The sequence below is a fragment of the Epinephelus fuscoguttatus genome, linkage group LG18, assembly GCF_011397635.1.
Source record: "Epinephelus fuscoguttatus linkage group LG18, E.fuscoguttatus.final_Chr_v1".
NCBI lineage: Eukaryota > Metazoa > Chordata > Actinopteri > Perciformes > Serranidae > Epinephelus > Epinephelus fuscoguttatus.
The window spans coordinates 14248647-14269676 of NC_064769.1; the positions used below are offsets into that span (position 1 = coordinate 14248647).

The 21030-nt window shown below is 41.4% G+C and overlaps 1 protein-coding gene across 2 annotated transcripts in view; it reads left to right on the forward strand.

Moving 5' to 3' along the window:
- LOC125906131 (potassium/sodium hyperpolarization-activated cyclic nucleotide-gated channel 1) overlaps positions 1–21030 on the forward strand; it is a 132353-nt gene that overhangs the window by 31085 nt on the left and 80238 nt on the right. Inside the window, exons 1-2 of one of the 2 annotated variants that reach the window (XM_049604560.1) lie at positions 5168–5815; positions 13224–13647. In XM_049604560.1, coding sequence (XP_049460517.1) covers positions 5460–5815; positions 13224–13647 — 780 coding nt within the window. In that variant the 5' untranslated portion in view covers positions 5168–5459. Of the gene's footprint in view, positions 1–5167; positions 5816–13223; positions 13648–21030 lie in introns of those variants that run through there. The other variant, XM_049604561.1, reaches the window with a different exon arrangement.

A 21030-nucleotide genomic window follows, 5' to 3' on the forward strand; every position in this document is an offset into this window, starting at 1 on the left:
CAGGAATGTTAATAAAAGTTTTAACTCACTGTAAATGTACACAGATAAAAGTAAAGGTATCTGTGTGTCTACAGTGATGGTTAAAAGTATTCAGACTCTTTGCTTTAATAAAAGTTGCAACGCCTCAATGGAAAAATATTCCATTACAAATAAAAATGCAGCATTTCAAAACTTAAGTAAAAGTACAACAGTAATGAAATGTATGTAAAATATTACTTTCATTATTGCTTTAAAACTTCTCAGCGGTTTTGCATTCATGTGTAAGCAGCATTTTGTTACTTTACTTTTTCAAGCTGGAGCTAAATTTACTAATTTACATAGTCTATAGTTTAGTCTATAACAATGCATGGTATTTTATAAACTGATTTGTTTTGTATTTAAAATCTATAAAAGTAACTAAAGCTGTTAAGTAAATGTAGTAAATGTAGTGGAGTAAAAAGTACAATATTTCCTTCTGAAATGTGGAGTAGGATAGAAGTATTAAGTGGTATGACACAGATATAACCAACTACAAGTAGCTCACTTGACTAAATAATAATAATATTGATACTAATAATAATTGTATTTATAAAGCACAGTTCATGGACAGATAAAGTCCAAATTGCTTAACAAGTCAAGATCCGGTGTAAATAAACAATAAAAATAAAAAAGAAGAAAAAAAAATGTCCATGTTAGCCATAGCTGTAAGTGAGACAAAAACCAACAAGACAAAAACAAGTAACACAACTTTAATACTTTGATACCAGTAAAATTGACCCAAGTTGAAAGCCAAATAAAAAAGATAACTCTTTAATTTCTTTAAAAAATATATATATATTATTTTTTTTAATTTCTTTTAAATTTTTTTTTTTTTTTTTAAAAAGTTTGCAGTTTTTGGATCTAAAGGGAGGGAGTTTCACAATTCAGGGCCATAAAAACAGAGAGAATACACTTATATTATGCGCAAAAAACAAAGACTCTGAAACATATGCATTACTTGGATAACTCAGATTTCATTTATTCAGTGAACTCAACATTATATTTGTCAGGAGCTAAGGAGGCAGTCAGTGCTGCTCATTATACCGTTTCCTGCTGACATTCAGTGTCGGTTTCTTTTAACCATGACCACGGTCATTCCCTAATTGTAACAAAGTGGTTCTTGTTTTAAGTTTAACAAAGCGGTATGTTAACCCAAACCATGATGTTCTCCTAACCCTAACAAAGTTGTGTTTGTACCTAAACCTACCCAAGCTTTATCAGAAAGTCTTATTCTTGTATTTTGAAGCTGTGATGTTTGTGTCAGATCAGAAAACACTTACCTGTTGTCTTAGAGGGTATAAACCAACAAGATATTTTGTTGTTAAATTAGGGATAATAGCTCTTTTGATAACCGATAAATTTAGTATCAATTGACTAACCGATTAATTGACTAATCATGTCATCTCTACAGTTATCTACTGTACTGTATCCTGTTTTGTTGTCCTGTGTTGTTTACTCCCTCTCCTTTCTCTGTAATAAATATTCCTTCCACATCGCTTCATTTCTGCTGTTTTGTAATTCCAGTCTCTTTAATTTTATTCTGTCTGGGTCTCTTTTCCTCCTCTTTTCCCCATTCTGACTATTTTTCTGTGGTGGATGTAACCAACAACATTTACTCGACCTTTATTCAGGTACACATTTTAGGCACTTGTACTTGCCGCTTTATGCTTCTACTCCACTACATTTCAGTGGGAAATATTGTACTTTTTACTGCATTGCATTTATCTGATAGGTACGTATCTGATAGCTAAACAGATCTTTGCATAAGAAATGTGATGTGCTTATAACTATTTTGATAATGGTTTAAGTCATTTTTCATGCAAAATGCCAAACATTTGATGGTTCTAGCTCGAGCTGCTTCTAGGCCACGGCTGGTGGAGCAGCTTACATTGACTTGAATGGCTGCTATTAGCTCCGGCACCCACGCCTCAGCCGGGTCGCGCATGCCATGGATCCATTGGGTTGCCATAAATGGGCCTGTCCCAGAGGCATTCAACTACCAGAGAGCTTTTGAAATATATATATATATATATATATATATATATATCTTAAGACTTAGATATTTGACCCTACTTGTATTTGCCCCTGTATCAAAAGGACTGGCCCTAGCTTGGCCCCCCATTGAAACTGGCCTAGAACCACCACTGGTTTGGACTATTGGTTGGACAAAGCAGGCACTGTGAAGGTTTCACTTTGGAATTATTTGTGACAGGAATTTCTCTAATCTGTTTTTTGTTTGTTTTTTAAGTTTTACAAACCATATAGTTAATCAATAGATTTCAATCAGGAGTGACAAAAAAAGTCTTTGGCGATTAGAACCCTTCGTGTCATATATTTCAGGAGGATGGTAAAGGTGTAGAAGATTAGGGAATCCGCCCTATGGAGTCTAGACGCTTGTGGTGGTAATGAAATGAGATGAAGAGGGAGCTGAGGATTTAGATGTGAAGAGGAATGGACTTTTGATGAGCTTGTCCTGGGTTCTGGATAAGGTGACTGGAGGAGAATGGAGTGGGGGAGGGCTCAATGATTCCACCTAAAATGATAGCTGACAGGAAAACAGATTTAAAGTTTGGCAGTGGCAACATGAAAGGCTGAAGGAGATTGTGGCAAAGTTTGATTGGCTAACCAGGAGAAGGAACACCCATAGTCAGCTGATTGGAGGGAGTGGGATAAAGAGAGAACTGTAAATGAGTATAGCATAAAGAAAGTCTTCCTGATTGAACTTACGCTGAGCTTCAATTGTTGATATTAATAACAAACCAACTACAACAGTAAAATCCTGCTTTTACAGTATTAATGTATAAGTAATAATAATATAGTGATTTAATATAACAGTATACAGGCTGGTATCATTCACTGTTGGTACATTGTCCTATGTAAAGCAATACACCAAAATTCATACATATCCCATGTAATCATGAGCTAGTAATTAGTATAGAACCCATATATTTGGGAAAGACGCAATCATGTGACTGAAGCTCTGATGGGGATAATGAAGGAAAGACACAAGTTGGGGTGGTGGATGGGTCACAAAACACAAGACTTTTACCCAGGACTTTCCCAAGGAGACAGATGTTTGGTACCTGTGTGAACTTTGCGTAAACTTTGAGTCATTTTAAGATATGACATTACCATCATTTTTTTTTTTTTTTTTTTAAAGATTATTTTTTGTTTGCTGCCTTTAATGAACAGGAAAGAGTGAGGCATTGCCTCTGTACATGGGGCGCTGGAACTATCCACTACGCTACCGACACACCGAGTGTAAGCACATTATTGTGTGCATACATATTTGTACTTAAAGGTCCAGTGTGTGGGAATTAGTGGCATCTAGCAGTGAGGTTGCAGAACTGAAACGTCTCCCCTGTGCCAAGCGTGTAGGAGATGGTGGCAGAGGCAAAAATGCAAAAACGCAAATGGCCCTATCTAGCCTCCTGAAACCCTGTGTCCTCATATGAGGACATCACATTTTGGGTTTATATACTTAATTCTGTTTAACTTAGACCTGTTTTCCTCATTTGTGGAGATTTTTTTTTTGTTCTGTCTACTGGTAGTAAGAGCACAATACACTAATCCACGTAAAAACAAGATGGCAGCCATCTCTGCCAAGTCAACCATCTCCTCATCTCTTGTAAATGATTAATGCTATTGCACACTGTCCCTTGATAAACTAAATAAACTAAACTAATAAACTAAACTAAGTCAGTATGTAGCTGATCCTGACACAAAAGTGGATAAGCTACAAAACTTGATCAGATTTTATTGTTGAAACTTGTTTATTTATGATTAATAAAGTTTGTAGTTTGATATGCTACACATTTCTACCAATTTTAGCAACAGTAACAAGCTTAGACACTGTTAGTTGGAAAGTAGACATTTGAAGACATTGGGAATTTATTGTCATCTCCTTTAAGGATATTGGGACTTAATTATCGTCTGACGACATTGGGATTTTATTATTGTCTCATTTGAGGACATTTCTATACTTATTAGATCCTACTAATCCCAAATATCCCCGAGATCCCTAAAAATGCCTACCAAACATAAGTTCTGATCTCAGGAGACTAGTTTTGTTTGTCCGTTCCGGGCTACTGTAGAAACAACATGGAGGACTATGTAGAAGGGGACCTGCTCTGTATATATAAATATAGCCTAAACCTCTCATTCTCAGATAATAGAAAAAACCCACGATTCATATTTTTCAGTGAGTAGCCTATAAACTAATGAGAACAAAGTTATGAATATTATATTCTTGTTTTGCCAATAGATCCCCCTAAATCCATACACACTGGACCTTTTAAGTAGCCTGCATTTATTTTGTACTGGCAAACTTTTAGTCTACTTAAGTAACCTTTTGAGTGCAGGACTTTTACAAGTTATGGGGTGTTTTAACAGTGTGATATTAGTACTTTTACATAACTAAAGGAACCCTTTTCCTGTACAGGTGGCTGGTTTATCTAAACAATATTGAACTCTATAATAAACTGCCAGAAAAAGCTGATATGTTGATTTAACAAAGTTTGTGGATGTTATAGGAGGCGTGTTGGAGGTCATCCCAAAATTTATACATCATAATGCATTCTGCAGACATTACCTAATCAACTTTTACTTAAAATGCACCATGCAGATGCTTTTATTTGGAGCACATTATCTACTTTGAATGCATAATGAAGCTCAGGTTGCTTGTATGCGAACAAGTGCTTCCTGCAACTATAGACAGTAGGCTACGGTGCCGTCAGTGCATTCACACTCTAAATGTTGGATCATATCTGCAACACCTTAAAAGGTGTGATTTCCACAAGATGTTCAACTAGTTTTTCCTCACATGACCAGTGGGCTCTAACTACGATCACACCGACATTACAATCTGTTTCACCGTGTTGTCTTCTATTATCACTCCTCAGTAGGAAACAAACCTGTCGCCAGTCGAGCCACAGGAGGCACACATGCTGTCAATTCATTAGAAGACAAAAAAAACGCGTCTTCATTAACTTCATATAGCATTATCTGTGCTCCTTTGATACTGGCTCCCTCCCTTCCTCCTGTGTGATGCTGGTGGGAGAGGAGGGGAGAGGTGACGGAGGGGGCTATCATGAGCCACATTATGTAAATAAGGTGCAGGGGCATGTGCCAGTTAAACCGCAGTGCCGTGCGAAGTGAGACAGAAGCAGAGGCTTTGGACGGTTGAAGCCGGGGCCGTCGGTAGATGGCGGTAACCCAAGAAACCTGATCCACAGGGTTCTCGGGCACTCTGTCTCAGTTTGCAGCACTCGCACTGAAGACAGAGGAGCTGAACAGTTTGAAGGACATAATAGAAAAAGAAAAGAAAAAAGAGAAAGCCCAGGAGAGCTCACGGCGGGTCCTCTCGAGTTTTGCGCGCAGCCCTCCCGAGCCGGAGACGGAACCCTTTGCCACCAAGAGAAAACGGGAAAACTAAAAACGCCATGGAAGACAAATCTAATTCGTTCTCTAGCAACAAGGAGGAGAAGGCGGATGGGAATAATGTTTTTCAGAGGCAAGACTCGATACAGAAAAATAACACGGGGAGCCAGAACATGAAGGACCACGGCAACTCAGTGGGCTTCAAGGGGGAGCGGGAAGAGGCCATGGTCGGTTTTGACGATCTGGAGGGGGCGGCCAGGCAACATGGTTTTATGCAGAGGCAATTTGGGGCCATGATGCAGCCCGGAGTCAATAAGTTCTCCTTGCGTATGTTCGGCAGTCAGAAAGCCGTGGAGAAAGAGCAAGAGAGGGTTCAAACGGCCGGATACTGGATCATTCATCCATATAGCGATTTTAGGTAAGAGCTGGAAAAGACACCTGCTCACCCACCCTCCCCTTTCTACCCACCCCTCCCGTCACCCTAGGGTCTGCAAGCTATACACTTTCACACATAACGCTCTGTCATCGGCACACGCACAGCCTGCCCCGAAGCGCTAATCTACCTCTGTATTTAGGCAATCAGGCTTCCGCCGGCTGACAGCTTCACTGACTCAAAATGTGCCCAGCGAGTGTGTGTGTTTCATTGCGGCATTTTTATGAGTAGAGAGGGACGCATTAAAGCTACAAAGGTGTATCAGTGAGATGTCCTTGGAAGAAGGATGGTGAATGTCATGATTTGAAAACACACACAAGCGCACCTTTTCCCCCCCTTCATGGTTGTTTCGCAATAGCAGCACAGTGTCAGGTCCTCATTGCGACATATTCGACCCGTGCAGGGGCGACAGTACCTGGACACAACGTGACAATGCCACTGCACCATCACGGTTGTAAACATTTCATTGTAGGCGGCGGTATAAGACGACGGGCCTGGGTAGCGAAAAAAAAAAAGATGCACAGAATGCGGTAAGATCGTGCACGGAAACGATTAAAGAGAAAATGGTCGTGTTTTGAATTAATCAGTCAAAATAGATCATGCAAACATTTGACAGCGCTGGTGAAACAGTGATGTGTTTTTGAGGGAGGAAATGTGATGGAATGTGTTTGTTTCATGTCACACTCCCCTCCTTGGCATCCACTAAATGCCACAGTGACATGATTATTGGTATTTATGTGGCTTGTCAATCTCTCAACTGAACACTTATAGTGTATTCTCTTAATGATTGAAAACAACACTGTAAAACTGCCTGTTTAAAGAGCCCATATATCATACATGTATGAAAAGCAGTGTTGCAAATGAGCCCGGCCAGCGTGAGTCCAGACAAACTGCTTCTGATTTGCCTTAATTTGTTTTACATTTCTGGCACAGTGCATTCATATGGTAAACAAATGAGATCAGGTACAGCCAGGACCGGTCCTCCACAAGCTGCGTGTTTACAGTTCACCACTCAACCAATTAAGCATCTCATCTGGCCCAGTCCCTGCACCAGTGTCCCCTGGCACAGCTTGATGGTGACAATCATCCCCCAGTTTTCCATTGAAGCTACATGTAACTTGCCAGGGCACGTTGATCCCTCTCTGCCTTTAACTTAACACTGGAGCTGTCTGTGGTCCTGAACTCAGAGCAGGCCTGAGTATGCAGCACTCTGCTCCTCACAGCTTTTATACTGCTGCTGCCGCTGCCACTGCTGCTGCTGATTCAGAGCCGCTGGGTTCTGCAGGCTGAATTCTAACATAAAGAATTGAAATTTATGACTGAGTGGCTTTGCTTTGCTTTTTTATTGATACACAATGGTTTTAATGCGACGATAAAACACATCACGGGCAGCGCTAAAGTGCACTTACCATGTAATCACACATAAAGAATAATGCTAACTAGGATATCCCGCACTCACCCACACAGAGACATTGGCATATGCACATGCCCATGTGCTCACGCAGATGTACAATGATGGTGGGCAAGGATTAGTAGTACAACACAACAGTCAATGAGCTTAGCAATCTCTGAAAACAATTATGTAAGGAGATTGACCCACCCCCCCCCCACAAGATGGCCAAAGGGTAAGACCTGAACCATTCAGTGATATGCGTACCTTGTTCACAGCTGGCAATTAATAGGCTGTGTTTGTGATCTCCCATATGCTGAACTTTGATGAAAGAGATGGAAAAATTAGGGGAAAAGCGAAGGGGAAAAGCGCTATAATGAGAAATAATGGATCATGTCACTGTATGTCTGAATGTATTCTAAATATGAGACATATTGAGCCATCAGTGAGAATTTTACGATTTAATCTCTGCTCAAGGAGATCGGCCCTTTTATTCCACTAACTCAGGCTCCCTGAGGTTCCTTCCTCATGACATTTTCCAAAGGGCGTTTTTTTTTTTCCCCCCATACGAAGTCGTTGTCCTCTAGCTAGTTTAAAGACACGGCCCCTTTATGCCAGTGAGATTGCCTGGTGGCTTGTACTTTGAGGTTATTTCCCAGTGCTTCAAGCTACCTATCAGGCTGGTGCATAAATGATGTAGATGCAAGGGTACACTTAGTCTGGCAGCTCCCCTTGTACTGTAGCTTAAAAGGTAATCTAGTTCTCAACAGTGAGGCTTAACTTAACCACCTAATTAGTTTTGTTAGTTTGCTGCACAAGTGTATTTCACTATTTTTGTTATATATTAAACATTTTATCTCCCTCATTCTTTTCTGTACTCTAGCAGAACCTTGTATGACCAAAAAAAAGAAAACACTGTATGGTCTTTTAATGAAAACTCTTACGTAAGTACAGCCCATGAATGACACCACTATTCACGCGGGCTTTATATCTCTTTGTGGGAGTGTTTGAAACTTAATATCCAACATATTCTTTGTACACAGTGGCTGCTTAAAGATTAATGGCAGGTTAGTAATATTAATTATTCATAGATTTTTAGAGAGGCCCCATGCATGGCCTCATACACCTCGGGTTATGCTAAGAAGAGGCCTTTGTCGTGGCCTGAAAGACTCTCAGTGTTGTTTTTAAAGAGGCTGCCTGTTTGGCCAGGACCGTGGCCATATTTTTGTTTGCAGTTTTATGTTGATGTGCTACCTGGAAAGTATTGTAAACAAAATCGGGCAATTTTATATGGCAACCTCTCCATGTCATGTAAAATTAGAACATGTGGAACATTGTAGCTGATTCAAGCAAACGTATTACCCTCTAAGAGACAGGTCTACAGTGAACAATGTATTTGCATGCTGCATTTTAAAAACCTTATCAGTCAGAGATGACTTAGACCTCCATTTATTTGATCTGAAATCCAATTTTTCTCACTGTATTTATCAGTACAGGTATGTCACCTCTTGTAGCATGCTGTGCTCGTTACGTTGCAGATCAGATGGGGTCTGGCCCTGCTGAGTAAGATTGTATGGGGTTCCCTCTGTTGCTTGGCAGGAGTGGTCTGGCATTGATTATGATGGAGCACTTGTTGTAGGGAGGAAACCTACAAGAAGGAATGAGCTGGCTGGATTTGGAGCATGATTATTCGGCTGAAGCTTTGATCTGCAGCAGGGGTGGTAGCTCCACTACGATCATTGGCGCTTCATGGTTTGTCTTTTTTGGGTTCTACAGCTCAAAGATCCTGTTGTTATTATTGGTCTAATGAGCTATAAAAGTCACATGTCAACTTATTGCCAAAGATCTTATATGGCTTTTTGGTTGGTTTTGCTGTCTGAACATTTTTTCTATGGTATATTGGGGTGAGAAAACCTCATTTTTTTCATACAGTTAGTTTCATACAGGGTGCATACCACTGGCACAGGAACCAATGCTGTGTCTGCAGTGTCACTGCAGAGCCTGCTGTGTTTGGGGAGAGTGATCCAGTGATTGCCACTCCCACTTTAATCAATCAGAACAGCAGTTTGTTGGTGTCTTCCAGAGCGGGTTGACAAATTGAAGAAGGACTTGGCATAAGAAATGAGTAGCAGTAGTGCAGGGTGCAGAGCTCATCTGGGTGTGAATGCATAGCTGGGGCAAAACCTCTCGGCACCTACGGGCTGGAGCTGGAGGTGATTGTATGTGGAAGCAAAGCAGGTGCGCCAATGGAACTGCCGAGCCTGAAACCATGAGTGTGACTGGTGACTGAGTGCATTGCTGAAGTAGGAGCTACATTCACAGCTGGGTGCACATGCTCTTAGCTACTGGTTTAACTGGGGCTGAGTGCATTCTAGAGTTGAAGCGTTGAAGCAAGAGCTTTTTTACAATGATGCAGCAAAAGCTGGGTGCAGTCTTCGAGCTGTCATTGGAGCTGGCCGCATTGGCACACTTTGTGACTGGCTCTTTAAAAAGAGAAAGGGCAACTCACTTAGCTTTCAGACATCTGAAAGTCTCTTTTTCAGGGAATCTGTTTATTCTTAAACTTTGTGAACAACTTCTCTGTAATGCAGCATGTTTTGCTGTTTCCTATTCTATAGTTTGTAATTCAAGAGGCAAAACACAATGTTTTATTCATTAGATAAGTGGGCGTCTTAGAGGTCTTGTACAGTATAAATGCTTCCTACACAAGTCATGGGAGAAACAGAATTATCTTGGCGGTGTGGGCACTCCGTGGGCTTTTGACTATATTAATATGAGTGGAAAACATCACACATTTACATTACTTGAAAAATAGCAATTTAACAGATGCCAATATAGAAATTCTTGAGTGGTATAATGGACTTTCTGATTCTTCCTTTTAAACCCTATTGATTTTTGGTGGCAATTAATTTGATACTGTATTGTCAATGTACAGTAATGACGCTGTTTTCAGTAGGGGTGTTCAATCAGACTTCTCCGAATCGAATCACAGAATCATCGACTATTCGGAGTCACCCCTAGTTTTCAGTATGAAAAGAAAAATAATGTAGTTTAATTGTAAGTAGTACTGTTTTGCGTGCTATTTCATAGATTATTTTAGATCATGAACATTGACTTTTTGGCCCTGTTTGCACCTTGTATTAACATGCATTTTGGGTCATCAGATTACAAGTGAACAGCTCTAAGCACATGTGTAAATATACCCAATCCGTCCTCATCATGATATCCAATCACTCAGATGTGGCCACATTCTTTCAGCAGTGTGTACGTTAATGTGTCTTGGGCCCCATTGAAGCTGACGTCCTTGCTTATATGACTCCTCATTGGATATTAAGGAAACTTTCTGTTGCTGCACGGGAAGGAACTGTTTCTGGAGTAACTCTCTTCCTGGCGAACAATCAGTTCATCGTCTGCCCAGTTAGCACGAGCTAACACAGCAGCAGCCGTTAAACAGTCCCAATAAACTCACATCAACATAGTATCAGCTTGAGGCTTGTCATTAATCCCGTCAATAACTGTTAGATAATGTTAGCCACATGATGCTAATCATTAGCCCTGCCACTGTGAATGCACAGGTGGACTCTTACACACCGTCCCCAGCACGAGGCTTGCACTCCCGCAGCACTAATACCTAATTTTATTTTGCACAAAGGTTCCGCAGAGTCACTGACATGATTTGTGAGGCTTGGCAAGAGCCGCAGTGACACACATCTTGAAAAATATCATTACATGCCACAGAAGTTGGGATATCAGAGCCGGGAGGTGGGATTCCTTGACAGTTCTGGTCCCAACATACATATGTTAAAATACATTATGTACATTCCGCTGCATTTATATGCCTGGCACGTACAAAAGGGGTTTGAAATTGCCTGTGCAGAACGCATAGGCGCAGAGCCACAGAAGTAAAACTGACACAAACCTCCCACCAGTTAAAAACAACAACACATTTGAACTTTGCAAATGGAAATGATGTGCGTGTTTATTTGCACATAGAATGAGGAAGTGAAATATGATCACACGTTTTCATTGGAGATGGACTTTAATGCCAGGTATGAACAGACAAAGACTGGATCACCCAAAACGTGTCTTAACACCAGGTGTAAACAGGCTCTTTGAGCTCTTGATTTTTAACTTCCTCTTTTATTTTTTCTCTCTGTTCTAATACAGCTCCCTCTTTTTAACAACAGACAAATTGTCTAAAGTAATATATGTTTTCTACAAAGATCCCTAAAAATATGGTTATAATCATGGTGTAATCTTTATATTTGTTCTCCTCAGATATAAATAGTTCATTCAGCGTGTTTTGTTATGAAGCAGTCAAAAAGATGAATCATAGCAGATGTCATCACTGCAGCCTCTTATTAAACATTAAAATATATAGGACAAGAGGAACTCATGCCATACACACACACACACACACACACACACACACACACACACTTACTTTACTGTATGCACATTATCCCGGCTAAAGGGGTAACATTAAATTGAAAGGTTGACAGTAGAGTGCGTGGGTTCAAAGTGGTGTGATTTATGGTATTTTTGGTATTAAATCTCATGCTCGTTGAGATTATTGCATAAATACTGTATGTGTCTACCATTAAAACTTGAGAGGACTGAATAGCATCAAATAATCCAAAGTGCATCATGTTCTGTGCTTTGATTCCCCACTCAAGGTGTTAAGTCGAGGCTCTCCATATGAAGAGTCCTCTCCATAGGCCCCAGTTCAATACCTGCTGGTGTAAAAATACCTATGATGGATATTATGAACCACCTAGATGACCGCTGCTTAGTTGAAGTGAAGACAATTATCGGACACATGATCTGTGGATATTTATAAAGCCAAGGCCCCGTCTTAATTCATTCAAACAGATCCATTACTGGGTGGCCAGCCAGACAGGCAGCCTGCCAACCAGTCAGCAAGTCCATTTCCATCTTCAGCAGCAGCAATGGATGGGTAGCAAGGCAGAGCAGAGGCAGGCAGGGATGGCGTCAGTGGAGAGTTTTTAGCACGAGATAGGATTCCTGAAAGCATCTATTTTCATTTACGGTTGCTCGGCCTTTATCGAGGCCCAGGACACTTCGTGAAAAGAGCAGGGTGCTGATGAATCACTACTGGCTCTGTTCATCACAAGACAGAGGGCAGGGACATTAACACAGCCAGGAAGGATGAGAGGGTTTCATTCTTACAGGGCCCTGAATACATACAGCAAGTGTCAGCAGCACATTTCTTGATGTCCTTGAATCATAGATAATTTTGGGGCCTGACAAAAGACTAAGAAGACATGTAGGTAACAGCGCAAGCATGTGTGGATGTCAGAGCTGGACCTTATGCTTCTTACTTCCACTTGTAGGACAGCGGGGTCTATGACCCTCTGCACATACACTGACCTCAGTCTTGAAGACTTTTCTTTGTGGTAGCATGTAAGCTGATATATGAAAGTTCCATCACAGAAACAACAAATAAGACTTCAATAACAACCATAACATTGTTGTTTAGCCACGTTAGCTGCAGGGCTCAAGGAATGGCGTTCAATCGGTCAGTCCCGCACTTCGGTCCAGACTGAAACACATATTGGTTAAATTGCTGTGAAATGTTGTACAGATAGTCGTGGTCCCCAGAGCACCACCACAAAGTTGATATTTGTGGTTGTGAGTGAAATGTCTCAACCCACGGACTGTGCAGTAAAGATGCCAAAAGTGAAGCCAAAACATCTAGACATTAGCATTTATCTCAAAGCACCACTGTGTTTCAGTACTGCTTTGCAGAGCTGCTGTAGACTCTTGATGTTCTCTATTTCCCTTTACTTAAATGTTGTTTAGCTTCACTCTTACAGCCTTAATGGAGGACTTTGATGCAAAAAATGGACAGCTTTATCCCCTCAAACAAAGTCCTTCAAGTGCAATTAAACTATTTGGAAATGTCAGGCCACTTTGTCTGCATTAACTGTGTACAACATGTTTTCTACCTTGCATAACTGATTCATATGTGTCACTTTGCAGGTTCTACTGGGACTTGATAATGCTCATCATGATGATGGGGAATCTAATCATCATTCCTGTGGGAATAACCTTCTTCTCAGAGCAGACTACCACCACCTGGCTGGTCTTCAATGTGGCCTCGGACACCATCTTCCTGGTGGACCTGGTCATGAACTTCAGGACGGGGATCGTCAATGAGGAGAGCTCCGAGATCATCCTCGACCCCAAGGTCATCAAGATGAATTACCTAAAGAGCTGGTTTGTTGTGGACTTCCTCTCCTCCATTCCAGTGGATTATATCTTTTTAATAGTTGAGAAAGGCTTTGACTCGGAGGTATATAAAACAGCTCGTGCCCTGCGAATCGTCCGCTTCACCAAGATCCTCAGTCTTCTGCGTCTGTTGAGACTGTCCCGACTCATCAGATACATACATCAGTGGGAGGAGGTGAGTATATGTATGTTTGTGTACATCAGTAAAATATAAGGAGATTGATATTAAGCAGAGGGCAGGACAGTGATACAGGCTTATGGTTGTTTAGATGGTGCCTCTCTGGCTGGGTGCTTTTCCGAGCATCATGGTAACAACCTTGAAAGGTTAACGCACAGTTATAATTGTGCACATTTAATACTAATAGGTGCTGTCAGTCATCACTGGTCAGAGGGCTTATCTGTGGGTAACAAGTAGTATTGTCAGTTTAAGCTCACTGATGGGTGAAATTAATTCAAAGTCAGTAATTCAAAAAGAAATTGCCTCCCATTTCTTTATAATGTAAGGTATATAATGTGTACGAGATGCTAAATGAACTGCTTTCTTAAGGGGGACCTATTATGCTTTTTCATATTTTGTTGCTCACACATAATGTTACAATAAAGGATGTTAATATTATATTTGGGCAAAGTTTCAGATAATAAGGTAAACATATGGAGAAATAATCCCTGTGAGCAAAATCCTCAGGTTTCAGGACATTTTGAACATAGCCAACACTGTTACATGTAGCAACATGTTAACATAAAGGGAACATGTAAACCTGGTTGCCAGCGTTTTAATTTTCTCCCCAATTTTGGATCATATACCTGCTGGAACATGTCTGTTTGAGAAGATTTTAGTTTAGAAGCTTTTATTGGTGATTTTGCATGTTAGAAAGGGTTGCTATTCTCTGTTACAGTCATTGCCCAGCTGCAGTAGCTGTGCAGAGATGCACAGATGCGAAAGACCTGGGAACACTGACCAATCAGACAAGACTGGGCTTTTTATTTTTTAGAGGGAAGGCCTAAAGACACAGACTATTAAACAGAATGTCTCAGACAGAGAGTAAATACAGGTGTTCCAGCACAGACAGTATGAGGGAAACAAAGTGTTTTTTGAACATTAAAGCATGTAAACATGTTCTAGTAGAAAACTAAAATACAACTATCAACCTGAAAGTGAGCACAATAGGTCCTCCTTAATGTTTTGCTGGTGTGTTTGTACTAGATGACTCTGATTATGAACATCCACAAGGTTAAACCCCACCGGACATAACTGAGAGTGACACATTATTACCCTCCATTGAGTCATTGCACTCCCTGACTCAGACTGTTTAACCAAGCTCTCCTCCTCCTGGTAACGATTTCATTACGCACCTCAAGATTGTGCTCCTCCGTATCATGAGCAAACCATTCTGGCAGATGGGTACATTTTAGACATTATGACTGAAAGCACCGACATTACATTTGGTATAAAATGGAGTTTAGATAAAATGTACATGGTCGAATATAACAATAACCGCTCTCCCTCACCTCGTCCTGAACGTCCTTGCTCCACGGCTTCCTGTCCGTCCCTCATTGTCTGACTCCCTTGTTGTTATCGCTGCTCTTATCCATGCTGTTTGCTACACTGCTTGAAGCAAATTATGTTTTTGTCAGGGCTCAACCTGAACTTAAATTCTTTGGAGTGCACACACACTGTATAGTTAAATGATAATAAATAATAATAAAATAATAGTTTATTTACTGTATAAAGATGCATTTGGCAAAGTAACTGTTATGAATCAAAGCTTTTACAAGCACTCTAACAGCTATGACTTAGTGTGAATAGTGCAATTGTGCAGTGTGTCCAATCCCCAGCCCCCATGCTATGGATCAGTGAACATTCATGGAGCAGCAAAAGATCATCTTTGCTGGAGTACCAAAGAGGCAGCGGACTTTGACAGTATTTATGGTATCTTATATTTTTCTGTCAGTGTATGTTTTAAGCTGTGTTATATTACCCACCCATTCTGCATAATGTGGCATTTGGAAAACAAAAGCATTATTCACGCTTCAGCAAAGCATTACTCCAGCTCCAAATGTGGGTTTACTGTAAGATACACACACACACACACACACACACAAACACAAACACGTCACAAACCATATTCTGAAAGTGAGCACCATATGGATTGCAGTTGCTTGGTGTTATCTTGTAATGTACACATATGTGGAAAGTCGATTATGAATTTCCAATAGGGGCAGTACCGTATACGATGTTGCCATGTAGTTTGCAGAGCTGCATGCAGTGGGAGGATAAGATGGTATGGACCAGGTTAGACACACAAATAGACGGCGCCGCAAGGTTAATGAAAATCTGCAGTGAGCATGCAGGGAGGCAGGCAGTGCAGTATATATATATGGATGTGTCATAATGCTCGGATACAACAGCAGAGCTCACAGCCCTGCACTCTCACTTCGTCTCTCTCGTGCTCAGTCATTCCTCTTTGTCTCCAACCGTCTCTCTTCTTCTCAAACTCTGCCTGCCCGATTCTTTCACTCTGGTTCTTCCCCTCTCTCACCCCCTGTGCATGCCTTTTCTCCCTCCTTCACTCACAGTATGCAGTCCTCTTTTAGCACCCTGTCTTTATCTACATGCTGTTTTGTCTAACCTTTTGTGTGCTTAAAAATACAGTAAAGAAATTGAATACAGTTGTTTTGGTGTAACCACATTAAAGAGACACACTGAATAATAAAACAACAGCGAATCGGACATGTCCACAGGAGACGTGAGAGGAAAGAAAAGGCGCTCGGTGGAAATATTCCAAGCTGTCGTAACATGTTAGGTGTAGGATGCAGGATTAGTGCTTTAATGGGAAGACAAATGCAGTCTCCTGCCGTCATAATGGGTTTCAAGCAGCGAACCATCATTACATCAGCCCAGGGATGGACTCAGTTAGTTATTCAGACAGTGAGTTTTGGCAATAAATCATCTCCCAGCCTGTATGTCCGTCATTCCTTCATCTGTCGTGTGCTCCCTGCCCCCCCCTCTTTTCACTTTGTCACCATCTCTTCTCTCCATCTGCGAAGTAAAGAGGGCCGTTATTTCACCAGCGTCAGAACTGGGCTAAGTCAGATTTGTTGTTTGGCCAGTTCTCTCTGTCAGTCTTATTCTGTGGTTTCTTCTTCTACTCACAGGCTTTACACTCCTACAGCCTTCACTTTTACCTCACAGGAGCAGAATTTTCCTGCTTGGTGTGACAGATACCAGATACATACAAGACTCTAAAGAGTATTTGATGAAAAAAACTGAGTTATGAGGTATCACATTAAAGGCACAGTTCACTCCAAAAACAAAAATACATATTTTTTCCTCTTACTTGTAGTGCTAGTTATCGATCTAGCTTGTTTTGGTGTGAGGCACAGAGTATTTGAGATATCGGCCTTACAGGTGTCAGCTTTGTCTCAAATATAATGTAACTAGATGGCACTCAGCTGGAAAGCAATGTGTCTTTCCAAATCATGACCCAGTTACTCAAGATAATCCAAAGACCTTGTTGTGAGTTATTTAACATGGAACTTTTTTCTTTCTACCAAACTACACCCACCAACCTTATCACTGCACAGAAGGAAGTGTGCATCTACTCATGGATGAGAGGCCAGTGTTCCTAACAGCGTCAGATGTAAACATTAAGGGTGTCTTCCTCAGCTGAGCATAATGTTAGCTAGCTCAGTGGTGCTAAAGGAGCTAGCGGTAGATGCCTCTTCCTTCTGCACAGTGAGAGGGGTGTCGACAAAGAAAATAGCTCCGACATGAACCTGCTCACAACAAGGTCTGTGGATTAGCTTGAGTAACCAGGTCTTGATTTCTGAAAAGAGACATTGCTGTTGAGTTTTTCAAACATATTTTTTTGGCGCTTTGAGCACCACAAGCACTCAGCAACTCACACCAAATCAATCTTGACTGGTAAATAGTACAACAGGTAAGATGTAAAATATGTACTTTTGATTTGGGGATGAATTGTCCTTGTGTTACTTCACGTCTCAGTTTTCTCAGTAAATACTCACCTTTGCCTTCTTATAAGTGCTTGTGTCAAAACAGGAACCACGTACGGACAGTACTGCTGGGAAGTGGCTATTATGGCTGTAAGTAAAACAGCTGAGTGGCAACTGTATCGGTGCCCACGAAGGAACTGATGCATCTTATTTAAGCAACTCACTGATTGTCACTCATTAGAGAGGAGCAGTAGATGACTCCATCTGGCTGTGCCAATTAGTCAGAATAATAATGATGGCAACAACAACAAACAAAAAAAATCTATATTTGATGCAATAGTTTGATTAATTATTAATGCCACCTCTACTAGATAACTAGTAAGACGGAATTTGTAATTTTTTGTTACACAAGCTCCGACCCCAGCTTTCATGCTACTAGTTGTTACTGTTTCTAACTGTATGCACAGTTCTCTGTGTGTTTGTTCAATCATTCATTCATTTGTGTGCTCACACATAATTATTGCAATGCGTGGTGCTTAGGGAAATTGCAGCATACAGTGTGAAGGTCACGCAGAGCAGTAAATACGCTGTGTACTCAAACACCACAATTTAAACAAGCACGAACCAAATGGAGGCTGCCGCACTGTTGACACATCTGGAAGTAACTCTGTGGGTTTTTTTTCTTGTATTCTTGTGATCATGTAAGCACTTAAATTGGACCCTTTTAGTGATTCTAAGTGGCATCAGCATGTTTTCACTGTACACGATGTATAGCTTGACTCGTGTACACCCTGCACGCTACACAGAAAGTGTTTTAGACACTTTGTATGTGTGCCAGAAAGGGCAATGAGAATATGTAGAGCAAGTTTTGTCTTCTGCCTAGGGAAATGTTTTTTCAAGGACATGTTGTTTTGCCTCTCTTGACAAGATCTTAAGCGTTTTGGTCATTTTCAGAGAAAACTTTTACTGAAGCAGTACTATTTAAAACATTTCTTTTGCTATAGTGTTGTAGTGGGAAATCAGCTTTTTGTTTTAAGCTGCATAAAATCAACATTTTAATATTGACAGTGGGTCAATGTAATGTGAAAAGTGTCGATCTTAGTGATGAACCCACAGAGGATTTACACCTGTAGTTCTCCTCAGCACTACAGAGCATTTTAGCATCTTGGGAGTTCATGATTTTGGCTTTAAAGTCGCAACTTTCTAACGTGAACAGTGTTCAACATAACATTTTTCCCCCACTGGCCCCCCGGGCCAGTAGTTCAGAGTTTTACTGGCCTCTTGTGTATTCTTACTTGCCCAAGTAAAAGAGAAAGAGAGAGAGAGAGAGAGAGAGAGAGAGAAAATGAATATAAAACTTCATTTAATTTATCTTCATTTCATTTAACTCCATTATACCTCATCGTAGTGCGTGATGGTACAGCAGTCCTCGCAGAAGCTGACGTATGATGTCACAGCCTCTGTGTACTCATCCACTTCTTAGATGACCTCACAACAGGATTACAGAGCTTCTGCCTGTATGAGGGAATCAGGTGGACGGTGTTGTGGTCAGAGTGGCCCAGTGCAGCGCGGGGGACGGCGTGATAGGCGTTAACAGTTGTGTAACAGTGATCCAGGGTATTCTTCTCTCTGGTCGGACATTTTATAAACTGTTTGTATTTGGGGAGTTCATGGGTGAGGTAACCTTTGTTGAAGTCGCCAAGGACATTAACTAAGGAGTCCGCTCCACACACAGTAGGCTATCTGATCGGCGAGCATGCGCTGTAGCCTACCTCCTGCATGTTGGCCTGCGGTGGGATGTAAACACCGACCAGAATGAATGAAGCAAACTCACGGGAGGAGTAAAAAGGTTTGCAGCTGATGAAAAAAAGATTCCAGATCAGGAGAGCAGTGCCGCTGGATTACTGTCACGTCATTACGCCAGCCACTGGTAGTGTAAAAACAGATACCTCCACCTTTAGTTTTGCCGGAGAGTTTCTGTGTTGCGATCCGCTCAAGAGTTGGAAGCCTGCCAGCTGCAGTGCAGAGTCCGGTATCGATCCACACAGCCACGTCTCCGTGAAGCACAAAACTGCAAGTGTAGAAAAGTCTCTGTTTTTCACCATCAGTAGCTGAAGTTCATCCAGTTTACTGGCCAGTGAACGCACATTGGAGAGAAATATACCTGCATGGCAGCGGTGTGCGGTGTCCGCGTTGGCGGAGACACACAAGTGCACCGGCACGTTTCCCCCTCCTCCGGCATTTCATTGCACAAAGGTGAGGGCACCTTTGGCCAAAAAGCCCAATAAATCCACTGAAAGCTCGAGAAAAGTAGGATAAAAATCCGCTGGAGTTGTTCCCCTGACAAAAAAAGCCTTAGAGCGTCACTGGCCCTAGCGGGCCTGTGACCTGTCAGTCAACTTGCCCGACATACTTTTTGATTGGCCCCAGACCATCAGGCCATGGGTTATGTCGAACCCTGGTGAATACTGGATTCATACTCATCAGGTGGCCAGAAACACGACCCCAAAGGAAAGGCTTATGTTGTCCCCTGTCTTTTGAATGTACAAGTTATGCATTAGCAATTCCAGACCTAGCATATTTGGTGCCCTAGGCGAGCTTCCCCTGGCGAACGACCCCTCCATCCCCACCACCCTGGAATAAAATATAGCATGTATTTATCGCAAACAAGAACAAGAGCTAATGATAACTTACACAACTCAGCTTCTAAATCAAAAACAGTGAAAGAATACAATATGCGCAAATCAAAAAATTTCACCTCATTATTTTTTTCGGCGGAGGGATTATTGTGCCTTGGTTGGCTCTTGCCTTTTCATTTTCTCTTACTCTGATGGGGGGAGGGATTGGTTTGTCATCTATAGGAAGGTCCACCACTGAGCATGTGTGATAGCTCAGTATTACTCACCCAGAGAACCCTGACAAAATATCCCCCATCGGTTCCTAACACTCACCTATAGCAGCCCATGGGAGAATTGTATTTAATTGCTGAGTATTTAATAATTCAATGAAATAATGAGAGCACTTATCGAGGGCATTTTTTGCCCTTTCATCTGTAATTTCACAGGCATTTTTAGATCTTTCAAGGGCATTTTTGCCCCCTGCTCCTATTCATTTCTAACCCTGCTTCCCTTATGTTTTCTTATTATTTCATGTCCTCTCAGATACAGAGCTAATTATCCCAATGACCTTAGAGTCACTGCTTTTCCCCCCCTCAAACTTCTGCTGTTACTTTTGGACATGTGCTAATGTCGGAGAGATATTCCAGGAATAGATTTAGATACCACCATTTTTTGCTTCATTATATTTACTACAAACATGCACACCAGGGGGATAACATTTTTAAACGGCTGCAGAGAATCCCCACAGCTCCCACTGCCACATCTGGCTCATCACAGCCACCAGGCCTCCTGCCAGATCCCAGCTCAAGCACAAGGGCTCAGGTTGAGCTTGTGGCAGTATACCAGCCCCCCAGGGGTGTTTGTACCCTTTTCAGATGCCCTGGGGAGAATTTGTCTGTCGCTCTACCATTGTTTAAAACTTGTCAGTAACAAATCAGTTGACCCAATCTTTACACTTTTGTGTTTTATTCACTGAAGTGCTGTAA